This window comes from Ciona intestinalis, chromosome 3 (assembly GCF_000224145.3).
Source record: "Ciona intestinalis chromosome 3, KH, whole genome shotgun sequence".
Lineage (NCBI taxonomy): Eukaryota > Metazoa > Chordata > Ascidiacea > Phlebobranchia > Cionidae > Ciona > Ciona intestinalis.
Window position 1 is genome coordinate 4623085 of NC_020168.2, and position 27965 is coordinate 4651049.

Here is a 27965-nt window from a genome sequence, read left to right on the forward strand (position 1 = left end):
GTAAGAATAACCCTTAGTAATTAGGCAAGAAAACATAATAGTGAAGCCAAGAGTACAATCACATCTTTCACTCCACATTGATCATCTCTAGTACTAATTAACTTTCTAATTCCGACATTTTCTGTATAGGTAGAGACTTCGCACCAAAATTTGTGAATATGTAAAAAATCATGTCTGGCTTAATCTACACACTAAGCAGAATAAGGAGTGGCAATTTTTGTATTTCCATGAACTACAGTTATTAACTCCCCAATAATATATAGACCAGTTAGAATTTTATTTTCGAAACGCAATAGCAGCATTACAATGTGCTGTTCAATATGATATCTTCAGTGTAGCAGTAGTGACTGGTTCTATAAAACCTTTGATTCATGGAATGAACTTGACACACAACCTCTGTGTGCCAAGTTGGTGTTAGCAGTGCTGATATTTTATGGTTGAATTATTTTTTTACTGAGCTGCCACCTCCAACCATTAGTGTCTTTCCAGCTCCACTTAAAACAATATAAGGGCTTGACTCCGCTCTCTGCTTGTCCTTCATCATTGCCACTGTGTTAAGTGGGGTATCAGTGGAGCTCATATGCAACATCGTTTCTTGTTCCGTCATCTTCTTCATCCTCTTCTCTTGCTTCATCTTCCCAGATCCCTTGCCATGGAAACGATGGGAGAGCTTCCGGAACGCTTCTTTTGCAGAGAGGTTTCTTCCTTTCTCATCCACATACTCAATGTTCACTTTCGGTTTGTAATCTTTTTTCTCGCTAAATTCAGTCGTAATTCCTTGAAACATAATATTTATTTAGAATCTGGATATTCTTGTGGTACTTCAGAATATTTAATTTAAAACTGTATGTGGCAAAGGGCTCAATATTTCTTAAACTTTTTAAGCTGTCTTGCTTTGACTTGATACATAAAAACTAACAACCGCTTTTCGCAAAAAAGAGTAAGCCCAAAAAAACTTTTTTTTTGAGTCTGTTGCTCACTGGAATACAAAAATTTAAGGTGCACAGGCAAGAGGCAAGTATTACAAATTATTGACCAAAAAAAATATTTTTATAAAAATCTCACCTCGATCATAACGACTTGTGTTACGTTCCTTTGAATATTTCTCATGTGCATACTTGTCAAGGTAATCAACAGCATTTTTATCTTCAATTGAATAATGTTTTGCTTGTATATTAAGGTTTGTGGTGACAACAACATTTCCTTTCTTCTTTTCCTCCTAAAGTTTATTAGAAAATAAGAAAAAAAAGTTTGGAGTGTATTAAACAAAAAACACTGATTTTATGAAATTAGTGATAATGCATTGAAAAAACTGATACAACATTGTGTTACTTACACCAAGGTAACCCTTTCTTTCAGCGAGTTTAAGAGCCCCCATTAAACCAGTTGCAGCAAGAGGTTCAGCTTCAATTGGAGCATGTTCCCCTGAAATTATATTGTTTCATCAAGTCGAGATAATGAAAATTGAAAATAAATTATGTTGTAAACCAAAGAAGAATGGAAATAAACTGCAACACTTGTATGTTTTGACAATGAGTGACTCTTGCCCAAATCTCAAGTACCCTGACATGCCGTATCAAAGAACCTCAACCAAATAAAATAAAAAACAAAATTAAGAAGTTGCGAACAAAAATTATATTATATATGATAAGAGTTGTAGAAAGATTTCCTTACAATTATCACGATTTCATAAATATGACATTTTTTTGGGAATTTTCGAAAAAATATGACATTTTCCACTACCTTCCACTTCTTGTGTAGGAACAACATGTTCGATCTTATGTCCATTATTTGGATGAACTGAACTCCACTTTGATGTATTGGACTCATCCTCCGACTCTGGATTCTCATCCACATCCATGTCATCTTCCTCTTGCTTGATCTCTTGCTTCACAGGCATGTGTGCTCCTGAATAAAATAGTCCGTAAGTTGGCAAACTTTTTAGCTAAATACTTCTCACATTAGCGTCACTTGATTATTTTACAAAACCTTCTGATACTTAAAAACCCTAAATTATACCTTTTTGATTCGAAAGTCGTAGCTCATAAGACTGATTGTCTTCTCGTACATACATTATAAGAATAATTGTTCCAAGTTAGGAATTGCCTAACAGTATACAGCAGTATACATATTCCATAACAAAATATTTATTTTATTTACAATTTGTTAAATTTTTACAAAGTTTTTTTTTTCATTTTATTATAATAATAATCCACTACTACCTACCTAACTGTCGACAAAACTCATCTGTAGCATTTAGGAAGAGTGTGTTGGTGAACTGCTCATCAGGTTTCTCGAGTTTAACTTGACCTAGTGTCTCAAGGTGTTTGGCCACACGGAGAGCCCCAGAGTCAACAACTGAATTCGATTTCTTTTGTTTTGCTCTTCGCTGAAAATTAAATGATAAATGAATATAATTTGCTATAGTCAATGAAGAATCCTAGTACTAACCCCTACTAAGCAGATAATGTAGGAGAGGATTCTTCACTAGCACCCAGTTTTTGATAGATTGTCTTTCCCAATATTTAAACCCCTATCTTTTACCTTACAACAACAACACCCAGCAAGACTTACGGATTTTTCAAGAGCTCGCTGCAGATCATTAATAGCATCTTCCTCATCATCAATAACATCATCATCATCATTATTGTTCACTGAAGATCTCCCATCATTACCTCCCTTCCCATCAACTTCTTTTGTTTTTCTGTTTGGAATATGCGGACATAATTTAAAATAATTTTAAAACTGCCTTTTTAAAATTCAACTTTATTTTTAATTTTTAAACTGCCCACTCAGGAGCATTTTAACTAAATGATGAAATGCGGTTTGGTTTTGATTTTTTTTACAAAAACTCCAATTTCTGGTTAAAAAATTGTTCTACACTAGATATTCCACTTAAGTTTTGCAAAAAAGTATGATAAATATATGATACTTATACCAGAAGTCAATCCTCACCTGGATCCATGGTTTACACTTTGACTTGAACCAGGTAATGGAAGAATATCTTCAGGTTTAAGGACGTCCCGTTTTCGAACTTTCTTCACCTAAATGAAGAACATTTGAATTGAATTTTGTGCTGGTTTGTTACCAGTTATTACTCATTAGAGAATTTTTAAAATTGCTGTTCTGGCAAAAAATGTAAGAACTGTTGTTTTTAAAATCTTGCCGTATTTGGGCCAAACGGAGTGACACATAAAAGACGTACATATAAGAGGAATAGGCGTTGAGTTTATCCAAATCTGGTCTAAATCTTAGGTCCCCCGATACCTATAGAATGTTAAGTCAAAACGCAAATATTTTTGGCCAGATCAATTTAAACAGTTTTTTTTAGTTTCAAGATTGTTTATTCTAATAAACACACCTTTCGCTTTCGTTTTTTAAACTTCATTTCTTCTTCAGTGAGGTATTCGGATGCTATTTTCAAAGGAGGAAGAGTCAAACTCTCTCCTTTTGCACGGATCTCCTGCATTAAGAAATCAAAATTAAAATAGAAAAGTAACAAACATGGTATGTACTGTAGCAAACAAACTTTTATTAGGAAAGAATCTTGTCCAATTTTTTTTATTTTTATGCAATTTATTAGTTATTCTAAAACGAATTATTTTCCTTTTATCTTCCTTTTAATATTCCTTTTTTTCATAAAACTGATTTGTAATTTTAAACCCTATTCCCCCCAGATTAGTCTTCCTCATCACCTGTTTCATTTGTTCCTTCTGCTGCTCCCATGATGTATCCACCTGACCGCTCCTCCCGATCTTAAACTTGCTCGACTTCTCTCCTTCAATCTCCTCGTCATATTTACCAAGGACGACTTTTGCTTTGAAGAACCCCATGTCATCAATTTCCTCTTCTTCATATGCTCTGAAAGATAGAATGTTGTTTATTTCTTATGCCAAGCACATGAACAGTACTGCTTAAAATAGTACTAAACATTTTTATATATTGATATGAGTCATGGCTATGCCATATCTTTATAAAATTAAAGTACCATCAAAGTATCAATCAATATTCAATATAATTATATACCAAAGATTGTTAAAATACATGTTTAAACATTTAATCAATTTTTACCCCAGAGTTTTTAGGATTTATAAATATACAAAAACTTGCTCATAGAGATGCATGCAATAAATAACTGATCAACTTACTTGTAGCCAACACCACGTCTTTTGACTTCCAAATTCTTCTTTGATTTTTCCACATCATCAATATTTATGCTATGTAGTACATCCTCATCATCACTAGCAAGTATATCTTTATCTTTAATTACAAGCACGGCATCCTTACCTTCCCTGAAGCTTTCTACTGAATGCTCAACACTTAAACCCTACAAGAAAACAAAACAACAGTAAATAAGTTCTTTTTTTGGTTATCGGGCTAGTAGCCTAATAGGCTAACTCTGGCATAAAGTTTAGTCCCAACTTGTTGATATAAGTGCTAAAGTGTATTTTACACTCTGTATGGCAAGCTAGCTAGAAGTAGTTAACTGAAGAGAGCTCACATAATAATTGTTTTAAAAAACGGTATTTTGGATTATTAAACCTAATTTTGATTGTTAAGCAACTGTGTTAAATTTACTTTGTTTTTTATCCAACCTATAAAACATATGACATTACACCAGGCATCAATTTAACATGAACTATACGCATCCAAAATAAACCACATTATCCACAATCAACTTACAGTTAGATCTTTCTCAGTATAAGCTGGAACATTTTTCTTTGATCCAAGTTCACTTTCGATCAGATCACTTACTCCAAACTCCTCTCCCAGTTTCATCATCTTCTCCTCTTGCTCTCTTTGCTGCTGAGTGCTCCTGCTCTTCAAGACCCAGTTGGCGGCACTCTCTTCCTCATTTTCTTCACCCAGAGTACGAACCTATAGATGTTTTTTGTTTATTTTAATTTTTTCTGTTACTTTGTAGATGATTCTTTTTTAAGATTTTTTATGTATGGCTAAAAATTTAGGGTTAGTGACCACTGGGTTGGAGCAATTTTCGTTTAGCATCTTGCCCAAGGGCACATACACGCAAAAACCACTTACCTTTGGGTTAGAGACAGGACCTAAATACGTTTGATAAAATGAAAATATAAGATAGAGTATAAAAATATTATGGTATATATATGTAAGTTACATTAGAATATTGGTTATCTGCAACTAAAATTTATAAAATATCGGTATCGGTTTGAAAAAAGCAATATCTGTCCAACTCTTATGTAATGTAACTAAACCAAAGATGAGGTTGACCAATAACAGCCAAGTTTAAGTACTTTCATGGGTTATCTGTTCACTCATTACATGGAGTTATCAAACAGTCAGTAGCCATTGGTACAGCATACAAGGTAAAGTAAACAATTTTATCAGATACAAAATCCTTATATGCTATATCGAATGCATTTATCAAGATAAGCAGGTAGGAGGATTAATGTAAAAACTTCTTAAACCATAGTCATTAGTGGCCTACGCAACTATATATATATATTATATATACATATATTTTTTGTTATTTAAAATTTCCAATAAATAAATTGCATATGCCGACATCACAAATCACAGAAATTTGAGACATGGTACCCTTATTACACAGAGCATATTTGCACTGTATACGTGACTACACGGACATTGCTGGCAAGGGTATCATGTATTGTTTGTTTATGAAATTGTACACCACTGTTCTGGTGATCTCTATACCCCTTGCTACTGGACTTTGTTGCACACAAATTTGACAGGTAAAATAGGTCAATCATTATAAATTATTTTATAACGCAATACAATATGGATATTGCAATCGGCAATCGCACTAAAATAAAAACTATGTGTATTCTAGAGCTAAACGACATCATTTAAAATTTAAAAACATTTTATAAATTTGCTAAAAATTTAAAGATTCTGTAAATGGAATAACAACACATGATTTCACCTCCTTCATACTAACTACTTTTTACTAATCCCACACAACATTACAAGAACAATAATAATACTAATACATTAAAACCAACCTTTGACATTTTTTTGGCAATTTCTCGTTTTCTTTTGCTGGCAAGGATTTTTTCTTTCATTATTTCTTGTTTTTTCTTTTCCCCCAAATGTTCAGCTGGAGCGTGAACAAACTCATCTTCTCCCCCAGCATTGTCCCCGTTACCTGAGCCTGAACCTCCAACATTTAAAGGTTTTAGGCCAAGCTTTGCTCTCAATGCATTAGTTGCTTCAATGCTTAAACTCTCAGATTTTTTCTCTGTCTCTTCTGGCTCCTCTTTAAGAACTATTGTCCGCTCTTCTTCAGGGTAAGGAGGAGCATTTTCAATTGGTTCGTTAGTTCGGATTTCAGTTTTGATCTTTACTTCGGTACGAGTTTCTTGAGATCGCCGTTCTCCTGAATTTCCACGTTCTCTACTTCTTTCTCTTCGGCTTCGACTAAAATGTAGTTAGTTATATAAGTATTATCATGTTTCAACATTATATCTCTAAGTATATATAACTTTTATTTGTCTCCTACATCAATTACAGTCAGAAGAATATGTGAATATTCAAAAGATGCAAAGTTTCATCTACTGTTTCAAAAACTTATGCAAGAGGTTACAGGCTAATGCTCACATATTTCTAAACAAATATGTACCTGTAAAAATATATGGACTTGGTGGAGCAAACAACAGCTAAAAAGAGTTTTGTAATTTCACTAATTTGCCTAGTAGAACTAAATTGAAGATTCATACAATATTTTACAACTTTCTTTTTTTTACAATATAATTTAAATCTAAAAGTTTTAAAACAATAACAAATACCTAGATTTGTGTTCCCTTTCACGGTCGTGCTTCTTTCTCTTCACACTTGGACTTCTGCTTCCTTCGTCTGAATCAGAATATCGATGTTTTCGCTTGTGCTTGTGTCTGCTCTCTTTCTTGTGTTTGTGCTCTTTCCTGGACCCCATTTTCAAGGTTTATTCACTTAAAGGCCTAGGTGAATCTAATACACACAAAGCGCATTAAATAGACATGTACATAGAAGGTCCGGGAAAATTTTCGAAATGAATTAACAACCATCGCCTGCATAACAGGGGTAAATTGTGTATCTACTGAAGTTTAAAAAATCAACAAATTGTTAAAAATAAAGCAAGCACAGTGCAGGTCAAATTACATTGGAACAAAAATGGGATAAAAGAAAAATTAGAAAAGATAGTACGAAAAGATGTATATTACCCAGTCAATAAAACCAGAAGTTGCAAAAACATTTAGAGTTTATTTCATTAAATTGATTGTGAGTTTTAAACTATAATTGCTACTTTGTGTGTGAAGCAGGGCAGTTTTCATATTTACATGACAAACTGAGGCAAGCAAGTTTACTCTATTGTGAATTGAAAAATTAAACAGCATAAAACAATAAACAGTAAGTTGAATAATTAAAACTTGATTTTTTATAACAATATAACATGATAGAATGTGTACAATGCTGTTATTGGAAAAAATATAATTAACCACACAGTTATTCCCTTTAATTGTTTATGTTACACAATTACTCAGAGGTGGCCTCTGGATCTCTCTTGCCATTGAAATGCACCTGAAGACCTTCCCAGCATTTGAAGTAATCACCATCCACACATTCGCAAGTCTCGTTGCCCCATTTTGTGAGCGCCATGCTCAGTGAGGACTCAAACATAAACGCTTGCGCACCCTTGCCAATGAACTCTGCCTTAAGCTCAGCATTGGAAGCTTTTTCAAAGACAACAGCATCAGGACCATGAGGGGTCATAACACTGTGTAGAGTAGCGCTACCAGGGAGGCTCCCAGATTTTGCTTCATATGAACCCTTGATGATGCCCATGAACTCACTCATGCAGTTCCTGTGATAATAAGGTGGACGGAAGGTGCCTTCATGAACAGACCATCTTGGTGGAAAGATGACAAAATCGGCGATTGCAACTCCAGGACGAGTTGACTGAGCGGTTAAAACTGTGAAAATAGAAGGGTCTGGATGGTCGTATTTTACCGCGTTTATCACCATAAACTTTTCAAGGTCGTATTTATATGGTGCGTAGTTTCCATGCCACGCAACTACATCAAATGGAGAGTGGTCTTGTTGAGCTACGAAGAGTGCTCCTTGGTATTTGGAGATTATGGAGTAGGGTTCTTTCTTGTTTTCAAAATATGCTGAAGGAGTCAGAAAGTCCCTTGGGTTGGCGAGACCGTTCGCTCCAATTGGTCCAAGATCAGGCAGCTGAAAATGAACTCCAAACACCTCCAATATATAACCTCTCGATGGGCCTGAAACATCAACACTAAACCTCATGCCTTGTTGAATGACGCATATCTCATTTGGTGCCACATCCATCAGACCGAATTCGGTTTGTATCCGAAGGTCACCCTGCTGTGGAACTATGACATAATCACCATCAGAATTATAAAATGCTTTGTTATCCATACTGGAGTTGCAGCAGTAAATATGAATTGCGATTCCATTACGAGACTTGGCATCTCCAGCCCCACAAACTGTTGACAAGCTGTCAATGAAATCCAGCTTTTCGGAGGACATTTTGAATGGCTTCCAGCGCATTTGGTTTGGGTTTGGATGCTCATTGTCCCATGCGTGCGTTATTCCACCCACTGACTTTGGTTGGCTATATGGCTTGAATGGCTCATGCTTAACAGATGGTAGAATACGGTACAACCAACTTCTTCTGTTGCTACCTCTTGGGCAAGTGAATGCTGAACCAGATAACTGCTCTGCGTAAAGTCCATAAGGACATTTTTGTGGGTTGTTTTGACCCTCAGGCAATGAGTTTGGACATCTTGGATCTTCACTAGAAAAATCATTGCCAAATCCCGAAAGATACTTTAATGCTGTTACTTGATTCATCCTTCTTTACTTTACAGTGGACTGCAACCAATTAGAAGTTTAAGTAAACCTAAACTGCAGGCTTATTTAGTTTTCTGTAAGTAATTATAAAAGCTTGAATGTCAATTTTTAATGATTTAAACCTATAGCCATAAGCCATTATAGCATCCTATACCGACTACCGTACGGTATATTATACACGCTTTTACCCGTTAAACTTAGTATTAGGGAAATATAAAACTGAATATACTACAAACGACAATATAGTTAAGTAGTCTTAACTAATCTGTTATACTTTACCTCGTAATACAAGCGTTGTGTTCAATCTTCTGATGATAAAGCTTGCTTTCTGTGTAGTGGGACTCCCCATTAAATCATTTGCGATGATTTACTATTTCTATGCTAAACTGCAATCGAACTTTGAAGTTTCAAAAAAAAAAACGTACACAAATCGTCGGGGTAAATAAAAAGTTTTAAATATTATTCACGTTGCACAGTACGCTACATTCGATTCTTTTACCAGGGTGCTTATAAAACTGGGTCACCTTAAATTCATTAGACCATTCTGTTCAATTCATTTATTGAGAAGTTTCATATAAAAAAGACCCCATTTTTGAATACAATCTTAAATTAGCAAATGACATGGTTTCACTACTATACTGTTTTACGATTAAATACAGATATTAAGTTTAGAATTAACAAAAAATTAATAACTTCTACAAATTTTGCATAAGTTACACCAACTATTGAATTGCACAGACACAGGTAGACACTGTTGGTCAAATAACAAAGACATTATTGGAACATGCTTTCAAAGCACCTTACTAATTAAAGTGCGAACAAAATATCATAAATGTCTCAAAACTTAGACAGTATGCATTCAGGCATATCCAAATACATTTAAAGTGAAGAATTAGGAAAGGATGATTTTAAAGGGAGCACAAAAATGAAGAAAATTGGAACACAGTTATCTTTCAGTATTGATACTGCCACCGTTATAATAATTCGCCATTTAAATAGAACAAACACAATATTAAATGTCTCTATGAGCAACAAAAAATCTTGATCTGTGCAAAACTCCATATGTACAAAACATTTGATATAAAACCTATGCAACTTGTCGTAAAATTGAAGAATATTTAGCTTCAAAAAACTAAAGATACTGCAGTGTTGCTTCACCAGACTGTAAAGTATAAGAATACGAGATATAAAATGCAAAGAGAATTGTCATGCTATGTGACATTAACTATATTTTTATCTATTAAGCACTTATTAAGTTTTTCTTTCTTATCCTTACAACATCCGAGAGTCTTTCTTCATTGCAGCACTTAACCAATCTCTCTCCTCATTTGCTTCATCCTCCGAGGATGTAGTTGTGTCACCATGAGTCCTCCGAGCTCTTCTTCTCTTCTTCCTCCTCCCATCAACACTTCCGTTATTTTTCACGTAACTTCCAGACCCTTTTCTTTTAGAAAACCCTGCTTTAAACATACATCTTATTTACAAACATGTATATAGGCACCCCTCGTTAAAATATTTTACCAATAAAAAATAAAATAAAATCAGGTCTGAAAGCAAAGATATTAATAAACATGGAGTACTTTAAATTGTTAGTATCGTCCTAATGATAGACCTTTCTTTGTGGAAAATAAAAATAGAATTGAAAATCTTACTAGTTTAAAGATTTTTGTGTCCGTTTGTCAGGACAGTAACCCAGTAGTCTCTATGTGTATTTTACAATGTCAGTCATACAAAATAATGGTAAAAACTACTACATTCAAAGTTACAGGTAACTTGTAACCGGATAAGGTGTATGAAACAACACTTTTTGTTTTACCCTAAAATTGCCTCACCACACAAGAAGAAATAAGTGACATTAATTGTTTTAAATACAAATAAACTTGCATGAATTTCGATCTTTGTTTGCATCATACACATCATCCTCATCACTATCTGCGAGAAGGTTCGAATATTTCTTCGTTTTTCGAGGTTGGCAGCAACATTGTAAGACAAGGAAGATACACGCCCACAATGCGATGAGCAAAGACGACACCCGTAAACAAGGTGCAAGGCTTCCATTTGACACATCATATGAGACTCCAAAAATCAGTGTACCCAATGCATAAGCAAAGCCCTGTAAGAACATACAGCTATGACCCAACTTAAATAAGTGAAATTAATATTTAAATATGTGTTGCAACTTTTTTACATGTTTTAATTTATAATTATATTGTCAATATTTTTGATATGGATTAGCATTTTACATATTTTAAATTTAATTTCTTCTGGAAGTTGTTTTGTTTTATGATTAAAAAAATCAAAATTTTTCTGCCATACGGTGAGACATAATGAGGGTTAAGGTAAAGGGTACGCCATTTAATTAATCCACACAAAAATTCTAAATTAAAAAATCACATACATAGTATGTTCTTGTGTAAGTCATTTGTTGTGCTCTCTGGTGTGAAGAGCGAGCAAAAAAATGAACTTCTTCGTTTCTCTTGCTCCTTCCTCTCCATGATGAAGACACCATTAGGTTGGTCTGATAACTGATCACTGTCCACATGAAGGCTTGACCTGTAATGTATTATGATCATGAATCAATCTCACCTATTAACCCTCGTGTGGTGGGCAACATCAGATGTTATAACAGGCATACTATACTATATAATCATTATGTATAATAGAGTCATGGGCCGAATTTGGCGTAAATCCCAAACCCCTAAGTGCCATGCATTAGGATCCCTTGGATTTTAAATAAAAATATACATATACAGAATGGCTGTCAATGTAAAGCAAATATTTAATATGTTAGAATAAAAGGTACACCAATGTGCCCAACTAAAAATGAAAATGAGGAAAAAAGACTATAAAACAGACAGTTTGTTTAATCACAATGTACAGAAGAGTTGTGTAGCAGAATTATTATATAATTACATTTACATTAATACATAAAAATTACATTAATACATAAAAACAGCTCAGACTTCATTAAAAGGTCAATGTTCTTGCTTTGATTTTTTATACAGACGAAAACATATTGAAATAATGTTGTTTGCATGGCTTACACATCACACGCCCAGCAAACAAATGCTGTGCTAAACAAACACAGACAAGTCTAGCGCCCTCAAATTACACCAACACAGCTTACCAAATATACTAAAGAACTGTAGCGGGATGATGAACCAAGGATTGTTTATGTACGAGTAGAGAAGCAGTTGCACCGCTATGCAGTAGAGAGATAGTGGTCCAAGTGCGAAAGATTTGAGCGTTTTAACAACTTTACGGCCGATCCAGTTTGCTAAGATTGCTGCCAATGCATTAACTGCAGAAAAAAATAAACTGAATAAAATGGTTACATGTGAAACTTTATGCTCATTTTCAAAGAATAATAAAACTTGGCACTGCTGCTATAGAAAAAATTACTTTCATGCGGTTCATGCCTGTACGTTATAGTAAAAATTACTTTCACTTTGAGCATCACACTCTTACTATGCAAGTTAATGTCACAAAAATATAGATGTCAGATGTACATAAATAGTTTAGTAAATTTAAAAAGACTGTAGTCAGATATATATTTTGGTAGGTTCAAAACATTGTTGTTAATATATCAGCTTATCACACCTGAAATAAACGCCCCAAACACTAATTCTGATGAACCGGGCATGTCTTCCACACACCAGAACATAAAGTCTTGCACTCCACCCTGTGTTATTCCCACCAGAAACACAGTGATCAACAGAAGCAAGTGTCTATATTAAAAGTTGTATTAAAAACGTATAAGTATATATCCGAGCAATACATACACCAAGAAAACCTAGCATTAAATATAGAGCCTTTTAGTCCCCAAACACATTGTTATTTACAAAAATTAGGCCAGAGTCAAAATAAAGGAATTAATTTATGGGAATCCAAGGAATTTAAAAATTGCTGAATAGCATGTAACGAGCGTCAGTTAAAAGTAAATAACATGAACTCAATGGAATGTTTATGGACATTGTCGGTTGTAGTTGCCACGTCATTAAAATGAATAGTCTGTTAGGTTGTGGCATTTTTGATATTTTAGGTAAATTTTTATACTCTTTAATAGCAGATAATAATTTTTTTTTATTTCACTAATGTTCATAACTCTAGTATGCTGGGTTGTGAAATGATTTGTTGGGTTTACCTGCAACTGGAAAGGCAGGTTCCACAAAATGAAGGACAGATGCCACATTTTGAACAACTTTCTGATGCGTAAGATTGCCTTTGCTGGGTATACGATGGGTAAAAGGGGGCAACAACAAAGGACAAACCAACAAATATCGCAAACGAGTAAAAATGGATATGGAATCTGTAAAATGTTACAAGAGGAGATAAAAGTAGTCATGTATACGTATTATTATAAGTATTATAAGCTCTTTTTTTAAGTTTTAACCATGTCTTTTATTGTACCTAGGTTACAACTTTCATTTTGGGTTTAATACCTTTTTGTGTATCTACAATCTATTCAATGTATAAATATTATTTTTGTTGCCATATTCGAAAAATCCATTAATATATCATATGTTATACAGTTTAAAATTAAGCATACAGGTAACTAAAAAAGCATAAAGAGAAAAAAAATACAGTTTTAAAACGAGGAGAAAATTGAAAAACTACCAACTTATTTTGTAAATCAAAATATTAGTGATCTTTGGGTATTACCTGGTTATTGAACCATTGATAAGGCATGGGGATGTATATACAGCAACAGATACAAGTATTCCGCATACAAGAGTTCCAAGCAGTGCTGCTGTTTTATGTTTACCATATTTATCCAAAGTATCGAGTTCATCAAGTAATTCATACAAAGTTTGGTCACTCAGCGGTTCAATTGGTGCAGACAGCAATTCACCTTTAAATGAAAAATACAATGTTATCTTATGAAACAAAATTCAGACATGGTGTCTATGGTTTCCTGTCATTAATGTGCATTGATGTCTTAAGTTGATCTGAACATATGTTGAGTGAATGGAGCCTGTCAGTTTATAGAAATAAAAGCATCCCATTTTCCATATTTACGAAGTACAACTTATTTTTATAAAAATTCAACATTTTAAATTCAAAAAATCATTTTGCCTTGGGTCAAATTTAAATGGAAATGAGTCTACAAATTCCTCCAAAATTGGATTTTTTTCAGCATATTGTGTAGAAAAATTACACAATGTATAATGATGGTGATAGAACTATAACAAATTCAACCACTCTTTCTATAAATTAAAAGTTTCATTCAAATGTTTACTATGTACGTTTAGATCAACATTATATATCAGTGCCTGACAAGTGCATATTAGTAATAGGAAACCATACGTAATTATGATCCTTCCAAATTACCAATACTGCAGCTAGTACTTACCAACAGCCACAACAATAAGTAGAGTTATAAAAGTAGCCACGTTTGATGTAACTTGCTGTTTCACAACCTTTAACACAGAGTGAGCAGATATGGATGCAATTCCAAATAATGTTTCATTCTCCTGAAAAGTTATTAAACATTATGAATTTAAGCAAAAATGTACAATCTACTGGATTTATGATACCTTAAACTTTAAGCTATGAGAAACAAATAAATAAACTTGTAAGCTGATGGAAATCAGACCATGGAATATAAGTTTTATGATTTTTAATACATACTCATGAAATTGTAGGTGTACAGTGATAGAGATACTATACATGCACTTCTATCTTCTGTTGTGTTTGTATACAAAGTCACAAGCACGTGGATATTGTATTTACTCATAATGTCATGCATATCTGCTGTTACGGGGTTTGCATAAAATCATAACAAAATATTTACCTCATTTTGCTTAACTTCATCAGCACTTATTGTTGTCTCATTGGACAAAATACTTCTTTTGCTTCGAGAATTATCTGAAAAGTAAAGAAACAATTAGGGGTTAAATTACAAACATAACACCTCATAGCTCATACAATTCTTTACAAATTCCAAACATTCCAAATTTATGACTACATAATTGTAAAAAACTCTGTTGTGCTTTCCAAAGGGTAAGCAGCAAAGTGATTTCAAAAGGACCCCAAATGTTACAAAATATAAACTAACCACAAAATAAAAAAAAACAGAAAAAAAATTGTAAACTGATACCTTCATATTTATCTAATGCATTTTGTAATGCTCTTTCCAGCAGCTGTTTTACTTGAGGGGACAACTCTCTGGTTTTTGGTTGTCCTTCCATAAACTGATGAACTGTCAGCCACGAGTTTTCAGACCTTAATTGCAGAAACCGTGGCAACAATTTCTGTACCAGACGACCTGCAATTTCGTGTAAGGGACTGCCTCCCTTGCTTGATGGCGAAAACTCTGATTCAGTTCTTGTTGTTGTTGTTTTTTCTTTAGTGGTTGTTGTTCCTTTTTCTGTTGTTGTTGATTTTCCTTCTGTTGTTGTTGTTAATTGTGATGCTACAGTAGGAATGATGGGTTCACCATCAATAACAAGTGTGGTTGTAACCGCTACATTGGGTAGTGTCTGTTTCTCTGTCAATGGAAAACTCATATTTTAATGCAGTTGACAATAAACCTTTTAAATTCAATAAAATTCAATTTACAGTACGCAAAACAGTTTTGCAAACCAAACAAACAATTAATTCAATAATTTTGTTCAGGCAAGTCTTAACCTTCCAGAACAAGTTCTACAAAAATGATAACACAAAACAAAAGAAAGTTAAAGTACCGTCTGAATTTGAAGACTTAGTTGAATTCAACATCTTTAATAATTTGTTTCTTAACACTCCTAGTTTCCAACTCGGCCAATCCTTCGTCTCATTGAAAGAATGAAGAAGGTTTATCGTCTGTGTAGAAAAAACAATTCATTAATTATGGAATAGCTGTACAACACAGAATAAATACCCAAAACCCACTATGACATTACATGTACTTATCTTTAAAATTAAGTAAACAGTAGGAATAATATAGGATAACAAAAGTAAATATACAAACACTTTCAACATAGACACCATATTCAAATTGTAGGACAAATTCATGTAATCTGGGTTACAGAATCTACTTTTCTATTTAAAATGTGGATATCCAAGGCACAAGAATAAACTACATACCACTTCCTTTATGTCCAATGACTGCATTCTTGGGTAAAGTTGGACGGCCATTTTATAAGGAGACATAGGTGGCGGGGCAGTTGTGGTTGTAGTTTTTGGCTTGGTTGATGTGGTTGTACTGGTGCTGGTATCAACACTTGGGTTTGTATTTAAGGTGGTAGTGGTCGGAGAAATTGGAATTGTGGTTGTTGTTGTGTTGATATTTGCATCCAACATTGTGTTTGCTGTGAAGTATAAAAAACTAATAAAGTCTTAAAATATGTATTCAGTTATTTGGTTTATAGAATATAACAAAATATATTGGCAAATATAACAAAATCTGTTAGAAAGTTTATATTTTTGCTAAATGATAATTCTTTAGTGACAGCAAATAGTATGAAGGCTGCTGTATAGGGTAGATCTAATGTGTAAACCTGGTTATGACATTGCAAAATAATTTACAGTGTATCACAAATGATCGCGGAAATAAAGTGGATACTTAACTGTTCATCCCATCCGAAACAATAAAACATTTAAAATTAAGTAGTCCGTCTATAATGCCAAAACATTGTCAAGTTTTCTTTTAGTGCACTAACAACTACAATAAACTGTTGCACCAAACCAACCTATAGAAGAATTTCCAGGGAAAATCACAAGTTCTTGATCAACGCACAGACTATTAAACATCTCATTATCAGCTGGAGGTATCACTGTAATAGTGAGATTACTTGCAACTGCAAACAACAGTGTAGTGCAGAGAATTATTTTGATCTTGTCCAACCTGTAAATAAAAGTACAGTTCATTATAGTCTTATAAATAAAAAAATGTTCTTCAAATTGCAAATTTATTGTGCACTATTCCTCCAATGCTAAATCTTAATTGTACAAATTAATAAACTATCTATGGTAGTAATATAGGTGGTGTATAATATTTTACAGCATATTTTAAAGAGTTAATTCAGTCATCATTACCCAACTATTTTTGTTCCTTATTGGTACTAGTGAAAAACCACGCAGGTTAGGCAACAGGTATGCTTAGGACTCAGTAGCAGAACAGCAGAATTATTCACCATTAAATTTTCACTATTATTTTATAACTGTACTCAAACTGACAAATAAGTGAAAAAAGTATGAAAAAACCTGCCTAAATAATTACAGTAGTACACCAAAGTTTAAATACTTCATTAGTTCAGTTTTATTACATTACTTAAAGTAAAAAATAAATAATACACTTGTGAGAACAAAATAGACAAAAAAATTGTTTAAAGCTTACCGTTTAGCCATAGCAATCCATACTGGAGAAGCTAGATACCAAGTTAGGTATTTTGCAGCGAAAACAATTCCAACCTGTGTGGCAGAAAGTCCGAGGTGGCGAAAATAAAGAGTCAGAAATGGAAACAAACAAGCTTTGCCTCCAGCAAAGAGAAAATAAAACACGTTCGCTATGGAAATTGATCGTGTGACGTCCCACTGGATTTGACGATTGAATCTTCCCATTTCTAAGTTGTTTAATGCAACCACAAACCAATTACAACATTTCAGTTACCTATTACCACCTTGCATATAATGAGATAATTCGATAAAGGTTAAAATACAAATTACTGTGTACATTTCAACTGCGGTGCAAACACAAAAAAAACGCATTTTATAAAAAAAAACGTGGATAAGGCGATAAATAGATCATAAAACACGAAATACTGATGCTTCTCGACCTTTAAATCAAGTTGTGTATTTGAATATTGTTTGATTACACTTTAAAATCATTAATAATTATAACTTCAATCGTCCTGTCTTTCGCATTCGTCAATAATTAAAATTTATGAATTTTGGGACAGTCCCTAATTCTCAACTAACCTGACGTAAAACTTTCTAAGTACGGATAACCTCTAGCTAAGAACGTTTCTATGGCTCTGGCTGGGAAGAGCAACATTTGGAACTCATATCCTGAATTCGTATTGGCATAAATCAGAGTCCGTATATAAACATGTTTAAACACATGTTTAAACCAGAGTCGGACTCTGGTTTAAACATGTTTATATACGGACTCTGGCATAAACATACACATGGTTGAAATATTATAAACGTTCAACAATCTACTGCAAAAAATATACATAACGTTTGAACAATTGCCTTCAGTATGGAATGATTAAAACGTTGCATGATAAACACGGCGGGGGTTAATTTTCTTTTAATATCAGCCGCATGCTTGACTCTCAATAGTATTCCGAGCCGATAACGATGCTGTTATCCTCTCCAACGATTTCGGTTTGATGGAACCAACTGTTTCCATCAAGAACAACTGTGAAATACAATTCAATTTTACCAAGCTGATTTGGGGATTCATTGCGATATACTTACTTATATCTCCTGGATCAACTGTCACCTCAAGTCGTCGTACGCATGTACCGAAACACTCCGGTGGTGATTCCAATGTCCACTTCTTATGGCCACGAAGCTGTGCTTGCCAAATCGACGACTGTACGAAATCAACCTAAACAGACCCGATCAGGATTTTTAAATAATATCTGCTTACGGTGTCCCATCTTCTCCCACCCTACTATATGTACTTAGTAATCAAAACTCGCGAGAGTGCTTTCAATCATGACCGCTGTATAAGTCTGTACAACTTTTCTTTAAAGTTCTCTTAATTGAGGCAGAGTGGATTGTATAAAAGTCACTAAACACGATGATATAGGCTTTATTAAGTTGCCGATTTCATACTCACGTGCAAAGAAGCTCCACGTCCAGGCATTCCCATAAACACCCAATCAAGTTTACTGTGGTCCAACTCAGGGGATAAGAAATAAGGTCGTTGGTAATGCTTCCTCAACTGATTGGCGGATTTTCCCTCACAATTAATCCTTAAACAAAATGTACGATTGCAGGTCGGGAATATACATAAATAAGCTATAAGTAGCCTACTCACCATCCGACGTACCATCGACCTTCCTTGCCTTCAACTTGATTCTTTGACATGTTGAAAAATTCAGCCAGGTTAGCCAATCCAGTTTCATACGGGAAGAATAAACATCTTCTAGCTACTTCTTCCAGAATCTTACAAAAATGATCAATTGGTGATAATATGGTGATCGTGGCCGGGTATGTGCATTTTACTGTTTTATAATTGGTAGTGTATTTTTCTCACCTGAGAACCAGGAGAATAAATACTTTGAAAATATTCGTAGCTGAAACTTTCGCCCGCTGTCCAATTAGATTGCGCATCTTTCACCACGATCGGTTGCATAGTGAACGCGTATTTGGTCAAAAAATCATTCTGGAAGTATTTAAACATTTTTTACTTGAATGAAAAAAGGTTTAAAAAAATAGTCACTAAATATGACATTTAAAAAGACTTAAAAAGAGTCACAGAACCTAGTTTAAAAGGCATGACCCTTAGGTTAAACGAACAGTATTAATCTAACCTGCGACACATTTCTTAGTTGCATCACTTCAGTAACATCAGCACACCTGGAACAGTTGGTGGGAATTCTTGCATACGGTGCAAGAGGTTGACTTCGAAGAATACACGGAAGTTCCGTCAAAATTTGGGATTCGTCCAGCAGGACGACAAACCTGCAAAACAGCAGCGGAATTAGATAAATAAAATCTTTACACAAATATCAAAATTTACGTTTTCAATATGGAATTCCCGAAAGTAGTTTCATGTTTTATATTGTATACGATCACCGATGGTGGAATTATCGTTAACACCAACCAGATTCCAAGCAAAATGTTTTGAAAGTTGCGTTGTTGCCAGTTTTTGCCATCGTTAATAATTTTTCTTACTGATTTTAAACTGCTTAACTGCTCACAACTTATACCCATACGTTCTGACTGCTTTAATATAGCACGAAACTGTTCTTGATTTGCCATTCCGATAAATACTGCCTAATGTATGACAACGCAACTACGTTGGTCAGATAAACAAAAAGTAGCGTCGATGTCCTGGCTGAAAAACGCATATGCCACGGAGAATAATTTTAGACAAACCATTTCCAAGAAAATACAAAACAGTTTTGATCGAATCTCATTCTACATTCTCTGTAGATAAGTGGTGACTTTTGATACGAAAACACTTAACATAAATACTACAATACACTAATTGCAAAATATAATGATTGCACAAAAGATCAAAAGATATATATATATATATATATGGACTCGCAGCGTACCACGTTTTTTTTGCAAGAAAAACAAAAGTTTTCCAATACATTTCTTACGTGGAAAATTGCAATCCGAACTGTAAGTCCGTCGGTCTGAAACATTATTAAACAAAACACTATCCCTTCGTATGTTCATTCTTGCACGAATTACTTGGAAACAAAGCCATAATTTCCGCAAGAACAGCATTCGATTTCAGTAGACATTATAGCGCTTAGTTACGCTGTAACAACACTTAGATATTACAGTGTGTTGTCGTAAAGCTAATAGAATGGCAACCGTTGATCAGTTCAAAACACTTTTAAAGCATGCTGAAGACCTCGGTATTAGTTGGGAGCAGTTAAACAGACTTAATTCCGTCAAGGCGATTCAGAACGATGGAAAGAAATGGCTTCAACGGAATCCAATGGTTCTATACGCTGGATTGGTATTTTTATTCAGTATTAGCCTCCCGCTCATGTATCTTGACCATGAGTTAGGGTAAGTCGACATAAATTTGATTTGAAAATATTATGCTATAGTTTATTTTACTTTAGAACGTTGGAGGATTCAGAACCTAACCCTTTAAACAATTGGAAATGCTTCCTGTCTAGTCAAGCCATTGGTTCGCTCGTTCGTCCTCCACTAGACTGCAATGCTTGCAAGGATGTAACTGAAATTTTCTATTTAAAGAATATTACACAAGTAAGTTATTATTTCGTTTGATATGTGAGGGTGTGGTAAGATGGAACACCTTTTCATTCTATTTTTTCGTCTCAGTAAATAGTAAACAAAGAACATTACATAATTAAAACCCGTACCCTTCCCTACGACTCCCATAAAACGGCGTTGAGCGTTGAAAACAAGATTATGATATTTGGATATTTGAATACTATGTGCTGAAGGTGTCCCATCTTCTCCCTCTAATTTAAATTATACTTGGCAATATTTTTTGTTTAATATGTGTTCTAAACATTTACAATCAGATTGCAGATATCAAAAGACATTGAAACGTGGCTGCGAAAATCTACGCTGGAAATATAACCTGTCTTTGATATTTTTAGGAAGAATTCACTGAGAAATACGCTCACAGTATGCAGACTGTCGTCGTACAAGATGGCCAGAAAGGCTGGACAGCAAGCAAAACCTTCAGCTATGAATATTTTAAAAGCATATACCCCCAAGGATCAAAGGTTTGATGTTATTTGAAAATCGGTGTCTTTATTCTATTTTAATTAAATACCTTATGTGAAAAGGCTTTAATGAAAATTGTGGACGGTTGCCAGTTTTTCAACTTCGAAACAGATTTGGCTGGTCCTGCAGATTTTTTCAATATGTCGCAAAGCAGAGTAGAAGGGAAAGAAGACCAGTGGTATGTTGGATGGTAAATATCCCAGTTTACATAATACCGGTAACCTGCATATAGTTTACAAGTTGACACGGATGTTTTCTTAGGAGCAACTGCGAAGGACATACAGCGAACGAGCTCAGAAGGCATTACAAATTGCCATACTTTTTGTCGCCTGAATTGGACCACGGCAAAAAAGATTGGATATACATGGGACTACCGGGGCCAGGAGCACCAATGCATGTGAGTGCTTACTGCTTTTGTAATAACACGTTTAAGTTACAATAGCCTACATTGTGAATCGAGAATGACTATGATAGACCTTATCGTCGCACATGCGAACTAAAAGCGGCGGTTGAAGACGTAGGTCTTACACCAAAAGGGCTAAAACATTTGTCAAGCACAGTGAACAAATCTTTTTGCTTTACACAATGTGCATCCTTATGTCCTTTTCAACAACTGTGTTGTGAGAAGTAAGAGTATTGTTAAGCACTTACGATTTGTACAATCCACTGGTTAACCGCTGTGCCAAGCACACTCACAATTGTAGTAACTCGATCCAAACTCTACACGCTAACCATTTTGCCAAAGCACAGTTGAAATGAAGTTTAGCCGGGATTTCTATTTTCATACGTGCTCATTTACTAGAGTTTGATCTCTTGATATAGATTGATCGCGTTCCTGGGGCAACCTGGCAAGCACAACTAAGCGGTGAGAAGGAGTGGACTTTTGAAGCACCGCCGGAGTGTTACGGTATATGCACGTCTAAGATGAAAGTGAGGGTTAAGGCTGGGGAGATAAGTGAGTATGCTGATTAAACTGTTAAAGGTCCAAACTACAAAACTAATTCATTTTGTCTCGTTTGTTTAGTTGTTCTGGATGGGAGCAGGTGGTACCACGAGACCAATATTATTGGAAAGGATATGAGCATAGTGATTGGATCGGAATTTTACTAGATAAACATAAAAGAACCTATCGGGAGTTGAATAAACTATATCCCAGAAATTATTGCCTATTGTTTTGGAATATCGTTAAAAGTTATCGCTATATGTATATACACCAAACAAATGGGTGCAGACAGTTTTTTTTTATAGACGACGGGCGCGGGTGTTTAATTCATATCGCGTTTCAAGACAACGCACACAAAAGTAAATTGTTTAGGAGTCTGTGGGATAAGGCAGATACCTTTAGCATATAATAGCCCTGTGATATAATTCTGATTTTAGGAAATAACAACCATCGTTTTAGCAACGATATCGTTATTTCTCAAAGCAAATATTCTGTTTTCACTGCTAGAATGTGAAACATTGGACAAAACCATTATACCTTCGTATGTTTAGTCTTGCACGAATTACTTAGAAACAAAGCCATGATTTCCGCAAGAACAGCATTCGATTTCAGTAGACATTATAGCGCTTGTTCAGTTAGTTAATGCATTACGCTGAAGCAGCATTTAATAGACATTGATAGTTGGATATCTAATGGAATGGCAAATGTTGATCAGTTCAAAACACTTTTAAAGAATGCCGAAGACCTCGGCATTAGTTATGAGCAGTTAAACAGACTTAAAACCGTCAGAGCGATTCAGAACGATGGAAAGAAATGGCATCAACGGAATTCAAGAGTTCTGTACGCTGGCTTGGTATTTTTATTCAGTATTGCCTTCCCGTCTTTGTGTCGCTTTGCTGATAAATTGGGGTAAGTCGATATTAATTTGGTTTGATAACATAACATGCTAGTTTATGTTTCAATAGGATAGTAGATGCTTTGAAACCAAGTACTTTAAAACACTACCAATGCATCCTACCCAGTGAAGCTGTTGCCCAATACGTCCGTAAACCACTAGACTGTAACGTTTGCAAGGATGTAACTGAAGTTTTGTATGTAAAGAATATAACACAAGTAAGTGAATGTCTCATTCAGAGTATACTACACTGCAATTATTATAATAGCTTGCAATTAATATTGACACTATTTCGTGTGTAACATGATTTTAAAACAATTTTAATGCGATTGCGAATATAAAACGGACATTATAAACGGGCCGCGAGATCGTGACTGCCAAAACCTATGCTGGAAATAAAATTAAATTGTCTTTGATTTTTTAGGAAGAATTCACTGAGAAATACGCATACACCATGCAGCCTATCGTCGTACAAGATGGCCAGAAAGGCTGGACAGCAAGCAAAACGTTCAGCTATGAATATTTTAAAAGCGTATACCCCCCTGGATCCGAGGTTTGGGATTATTTGAATCTGTGTTTTCAGTCTTTTTTAATTAAATACCTTGTGTGAAAAGGCTCTAATGCAAATTGTAATGGATTGTCAATTTTTCCGCTTCGCAACCGATTTGGCTGGTCCTGCAGATTTTTTCAATATGTCGCAAAGCAGAGTAGAAGGGAAAGAAGACCAGTGGTATGTTGGATGGTAAATATCCCAGTTCACATAATATCGGTAACCTGCATGCAGTTTACAAGTTGACACGGATGTTTTCTTAGGAGTAACTGCGAAGGACATACAGCCAACGAACTCAGAAAGCATTACAAATTGCCATACTTTTTGTCCCCTGAATTGGACCACGGCAAAACAGATTGGATATACATGGGGTTACCGGGACCAGGAGCTCCATCGCATGTAAGTACTTGTGTATTAACACCTTTTTTTACAAAACGTTGTGGATCAAGAATGACTATAAATAGACCTTATCGACGCAGTTGCGAACTAAAAGCGGAAATCTGAACAACTAAGTTTAGAAGTTTAAAAGTCAACCCATGGTACAGGAGTTGTACAGAGCGTATTTACACTAGTATTTACCAATCACTCAATCCGCATACATTATAAGTTTTAATAAGTTATAATACACATGTATTCTACCCATGGCGCCCTCTATAATAGAGTGCGCCATGATTCTACCCCTTGTTCAACATTCACCAAGGGCGACTGAATACCGCTTTGTTGTTGACTTCTTTTTTTTATCAAGCTTCTTCGACCGTGGTGGTTAAAAGTTACTTAGTATTATGCTAATTGGATTAATACGTGCCAACTCATTGAAGCCTAGCTCTCTTGTAGCATTGTGACTGACGATTTGTACATCAATCCCTTAGACGCTTAGAGCTTAGATAATCGCTATTTTTTTGTTTATAAACACATTCAAAAGGGTAGCAACTTAATCCGAGCTTTACACGCTAATCACTTTGTCAAAGCACTGTTGAAATGATGCTTACCCGAAACGTTTAATTATAGATTGATCATGTTCCTGGTGCAACCTGGCAAGCGCAACTAAGCGGTGAGAAGGAATGGACCTTTGAAGCACCCCCCGAGTGTTACGGTATATGCACGTCTAAGATGAAAGTGAGGGTTAAGGCTGGGGAGATAAGTACGTATGCTGGTTGAACTGTTAAAATCCTAACCTGCATAACTAATACATTGTCTTGTTCGTTTAGTTGTTCTTGATGGAAGCAGATGGTTTCACGAAACCCATATTCTTGGAAAGAATATGAGCATAGTGATTGGAGCGGAATTTTACTAGATAACATAAACAACATATATATCGTGTTTTAGAAACTATATATTCCAGAAATGATAGTCTATTGTTTCAGATTTACGTTAAAAGTTGTTTCCTATATGTATACACTGAACAAATAAGTGGGAACAGTTATTATAAAAAAAACAGGCTCGGGGGTTAATTTATATCGGGTTCGAGACAGCGCACGCAAGAGGTATTATTCCTTAAACTGTAGGGTACGACAGATTTATACCTTTAGCGCAAAATTTATCAGTTTTCTTTGTTTACTACCGATAAAAATCTTACTCTATGCTACTATAATGCAAGTTCAAAAAATACGATTTTTAATCTTTTTGGCGTGCCCCTTAAATTAGTTATATATATTTAAATAACTCCAGTTTTATTAGTGTATGTATAGCCGCAAACACATACTGCAACGTGTATATATGAACACATATGTAAATGTTCCATGCTTCGTTGCAAGCATTTTTTATGTAAATTTGTTAAGTGGTTGATGAAAATACTTATTTTAACTATTGATTGTAATTAACGTGATAATATATTGTTGGAAGCCCGAAGGTAAAACATTGAACAAACCATTAACCTTCGTATGTTCACTCGTGCACGAATTACTTGGAATCAAGCCATGATTTCCGCAAGAACAGCATTCGATTTCAGTAGACATTATAGCGTTGTCCAAACACTTGATGTATTACGTTGCAATAGCATTTAGATATTACAGTGTGTAGTAGGATAGTTAATAGGATGGCAACCGTAGATCAGTTTAAAACACTTTTAGAGCATGCTGAAGACCTCGGTATTAGTTGGGAGCAGTTAAACAGACTTAAGTCCGTTAAGGCGATGCAGGACGATGGAAAGAAATGGCATCAACGGAATTCAAAGGTCCTATACGCTGGCTTGGTATTTTTCCTAAGCATTAGCCTTCCGTCTTTGTACCGCTTAACCGATAGATGGGGGTAAGTCGATATTAATTTGGTTTAATAGCATCATGTTAGTTTTTGTATTTTAGGATGTTAGAGGCTTTCAAACCACGCGTTTTAAACCCATACAACAAATGCCTTCTACCCAGTGGAGCTATTGCCCTTTACATCCGTAAACCACTGGACTGTAATGTTTGCAAGGATGTAACTGAAGTTTTGCATGTAAAGGATATGACACAAGTAAGTGAATGTCCTGTTTGGTATACCTGCAACAACTAATTCAATACATTGCTAGCAAAGTTGCCATTTTTTATTGCCATTCTCATACATTGCAAGCAATTTTGTTGTTTTGTGTGTAACATGCGTTTTAAACATTTGCAATGCGATAGCGGGTAACAAATGGCATTAAAAAGTGGCCGCGAGATCGTGATTGCGAAAACCTACGTTGAAAAAAAATTGTCTTTGATATTTTTAGAAAGAATTCACTGAGAAATACGCATACAGCATGCAGCCTATCGTCGTACAAGATGGCCAGAAAGGCTGGACTGCAAGCAAAACGTTCAGCTATGAATATTTTAAAAGCGTATATCCCCCAGGATCAAAGGTCTGATTTTGTTTGAAAATCGGTGTTTTATTTTTAATAAATACCTTGTGTGAAAAGGCCCTTATGCAAATTGTAAAGGATTGCCAATTTTTCCGCTTCGCAACCAATTTCGCTGGACCTGCAGATTTTTTCAATATGTCGCAAAACAGAGCGGATGGAAAAGAAGACCAGTGGTATGTTGGATGGTAAATATCCCAGTTCACATAGGTAACCTGCAAGCAGTTTACAAATTGACACAGATGTTTTCTTAGGAGCAACTGCGAAGGACATACAGCAAACGAGCTCAGAAAGCATTACAAATTGCCATACTTTTTGTCGCCTGAATTGGACCACGGCAACATGGATTGGATATATATGGGGCTACCGGGGCCAGGAGCTCCATCACACGTGAGTACACCCAAGCATAGTTGACAAAATGTTAGTTTTACACAATGTGCCCCCTGTGTCTATATTTTATTCACTATCTTGTGAGAAGTTATTGAGCACGTTTGTGGTCATATAGATGCTTTTTCGTCGAACAAGTGTTCTTGTCGTTGTTGTTTCAGCGATTTTTTTAGTTTTTTTTAATCCTAACATTCATTTTTTAATCTCTTTATGGAAATCAATTAACAATATATATTTATGAATTTTAGACGACATTTTCAGATTTAAAATCGCATATTTAGCAAGTAATCAACGATAACTTCACTGTTTGATCAAAGGCACTAATTGAAATTGAACGTTGAACTTAACTTATATTAAATGATTGCACACTATAAAGTATTTTGAAATACAGGCATACTTTTATAAACCATGCTGCATACGATCGCCATTTAAGCCAGGTTAACTAATGTAAGTTTACAAGTCAACACATGATGCTGCAGGAGTTGTACAAAGCGTGTTTACACATATTCTCAGTCCACCTACTGCTCTACAGTCACCAATAGCGACTAAAAACAGCTACGTTGTTTACTTGAGCTTAGTCGATCGTTGTATTGAAAGAGTTAATTAATATTATGCTAATTAGTATATTACGTGCTTACTCATTGGGGCTTTCATTTCTTGTTATAGATTGACTTTGTTCCTGGGGCAACCTGGCAAGCACAACTAAGCGGTGAGAAGGAATGGACTTTTGAAGCACCGCCGGAGTGTTATGGTATATGCACGTCTAAGATGAAAGTGAGGGTTAAGGCTGGGGAAATAAGTGAGTATGCTGATTAAACTGTTAAAGGTCCAAACTACAAAACTAATTCATTTTGTCTCGTTTGTTTAGTTGTTCTGGATGGGAGCAGGTGGTACCACGAGACCAATATTATTGGAAAGGATATGAGTATAGTGATTGGAGCGGAATTTTACTAGATAATACATATCGTGTTTTAAAGAAGTATATGTATTCTAGAAACTATAATATAGTTGGGTGGGGAAAGATGTGACACTTTTCATTTTAATTTTCTCGTCTCATTCGGTAGTAAAAGGAGAACACTCAAAGCGTTATAAAACCGTATCCTCACGACTTCTATAATATATAGACCTTTGTTAGCTGTTTAAAACA

General features: G+C 34.9%; 6 protein-coding genes across 12 annotated transcripts; 2 read left to right on the forward strand and 4 right to left on the reverse strand.

Moving 5' to 3' along the window:
* Positions 1–258: 258 nt before the first annotated feature.
* Positions 259–6983, reverse strand: LOC100178443 (U4/U6.U5 tri-snRNP-associated protein 1). The gene is made up of 13 exons (XM_002120057.5): positions 6783–6983; positions 6000–6414; positions 4684–4878; positions 4149–4327; positions 3696–3861; positions 3362–3463; positions 2956–3044; positions 2575–2704; positions 2227–2389; positions 1744–1908; positions 1337–1425; positions 1066–1219; positions 259–777 (listed from the first exon to the last, which is right to left on the reverse strand). Exons 1-13 carry the CDS (start codon positions 6926–6928, stop codon positions 443–445), a joined length of 2328 nt encoding a protein of 775 aa, XP_002120093.1. The 5' UTR covers positions 6929–6983; the 3' UTR covers positions 259–442.
* On the reverse strand, positions 6963–15857 carry LOC100176129 (homogentisate 1,2-dioxygenase-like). Of its 3 annotated transcripts, none has more exons than XM_026833773.1 (2): positions 15820–15857; positions 6963–8924 (listed from the first exon to the last, which is right to left on the reverse strand). In XM_026833773.1, the coding sequence occupies exon 2, from the start codon at positions 8848–8850 to the stop codon at positions 7510–7512; it is 1341 nt and encodes a 446-aa protein (XP_026689574.1). In that variant the 5' UTR covers positions 8851–8924; positions 15820–15857; the 3' UTR covers positions 6963–7509. The 3 variants fall into 3 exon arrangements, with proteins under 3 accessions (XP_026689574.1, XP_026689575.1, XP_018666819.1); XM_026833774.1 differs by lacking the exon at positions 15820–15857 and adding an exon at positions 9130–9234 and having other exon boundaries at positions 6963–8871; XM_018811274.2 differs by lacking the exon at positions 15820–15857 and adding an exon at positions 9130–9212.
* Positions 9391–17661, reverse strand: LOC100178399 (major facilitator superfamily domain-containing protein 6-like protein A). 2 transcript variants are annotated; one of them, XM_018811272.2, is made up of 14 exons: positions 17171–17661; positions 16524–16678; positions 15919–16142; positions 15537–15654; positions 14951–15340; positions 14645–14718; positions 14204–14324; positions 13513–13702; positions 12995–13159; positions 12451–12578; positions 11978–12151; positions 11249–11403; positions 10735–10963; positions 9391–10310 (listed from the first exon to the last, which is right to left on the reverse strand). In XM_018811272.2, the coding sequence occupies exons 1-14, from the start codon at positions 17392–17394 to the stop codon at positions 10123–10125; spliced, it is 2535 nt and encodes an 844-aa protein (XP_018666817.1). In that variant the 5' UTR covers positions 17395–17661; the 3' UTR covers positions 9391–10122. The 2 variants fall into 2 exon arrangements, with proteins under 2 accessions (XP_018666817.1, XP_009858163.1); XM_009859861.3 differs by having other exon boundaries at positions 9391–10307; positions 17171–17659.
* A 165-nt stretch (positions 17662–17826) lies between these two features.
* On the reverse strand, positions 17827–27543 carry LOC100186342. Of its 4 annotated transcripts, XM_026833777.1 has the most exons (10): positions 27457–27543; positions 26479–26646; positions 24795–24909; positions 24609–24724; positions 19320–19470; positions 19043–19171; positions 18824–18951; positions 18623–18758; positions 18256–18388; positions 17827–18196 (listed from the first exon to the last, which is right to left on the reverse strand). In XM_026833777.1, exons 3-10 carry the CDS (start codon positions 24798–24800, stop codon positions 18111–18113), a joined length of 885 nt encoding a protein of 294 aa, XP_026689578.1. In that variant the 5' UTR covers positions 24801–24909; positions 26479–26646; positions 27457–27543; the 3' UTR covers positions 17827–18110. The 4 variants fall into 4 exon arrangements, with proteins under 4 accessions (XP_026689578.1, XP_026689577.1, XP_026689576.1 ...); XM_026833776.1 differs by lacking the exon at positions 24795–24909 and having other exon boundaries at positions 26479–26552; positions 27457–27522; XM_026833775.1 differs by lacking the exons at positions 24609–24724; positions 24795–24909; positions 26479–26646; positions 27457–27543 and adding an exon at positions 19529–19981 and having other exon boundaries at positions 18836–18951.
* Positions 20270–22386, forward strand: LOC113474117 (bifunctional arginine demethylase and lysyl-hydroxylase JMJD6-like). The gene is made up of 7 exons (XM_026833781.1): positions 20270–20538; positions 20595–20742; positions 21102–21230; positions 21294–21421; positions 21493–21628; positions 22054–22186; positions 22256–22386. Exons 1-7 carry the CDS (start codon positions 20330–20332, stop codon positions 22339–22341), a joined length of 969 nt encoding a protein of 322 aa, XP_026689582.1. The 5' UTR covers positions 20270–20329; the 3' UTR covers positions 22342–22386.
* Positions 22473–27964, forward strand: LOC100186292. Its single transcript, XM_026833780.1, has 7 exons — positions 22473–23083; positions 23140–23287; positions 23494–23622; positions 23684–23811; positions 26686–26821; positions 27485–27617; positions 27687–27964. The coding sequence occupies exons 1-7, from the start codon at positions 22872–22874 to the stop codon at positions 27770–27772; spliced, it is 972 nt and encodes a 323-aa protein (XP_026689581.1). The 5' UTR covers positions 22473–22871; the 3' UTR covers positions 27773–27964.
* Position 27965: the final 1 nt, after the last annotated feature.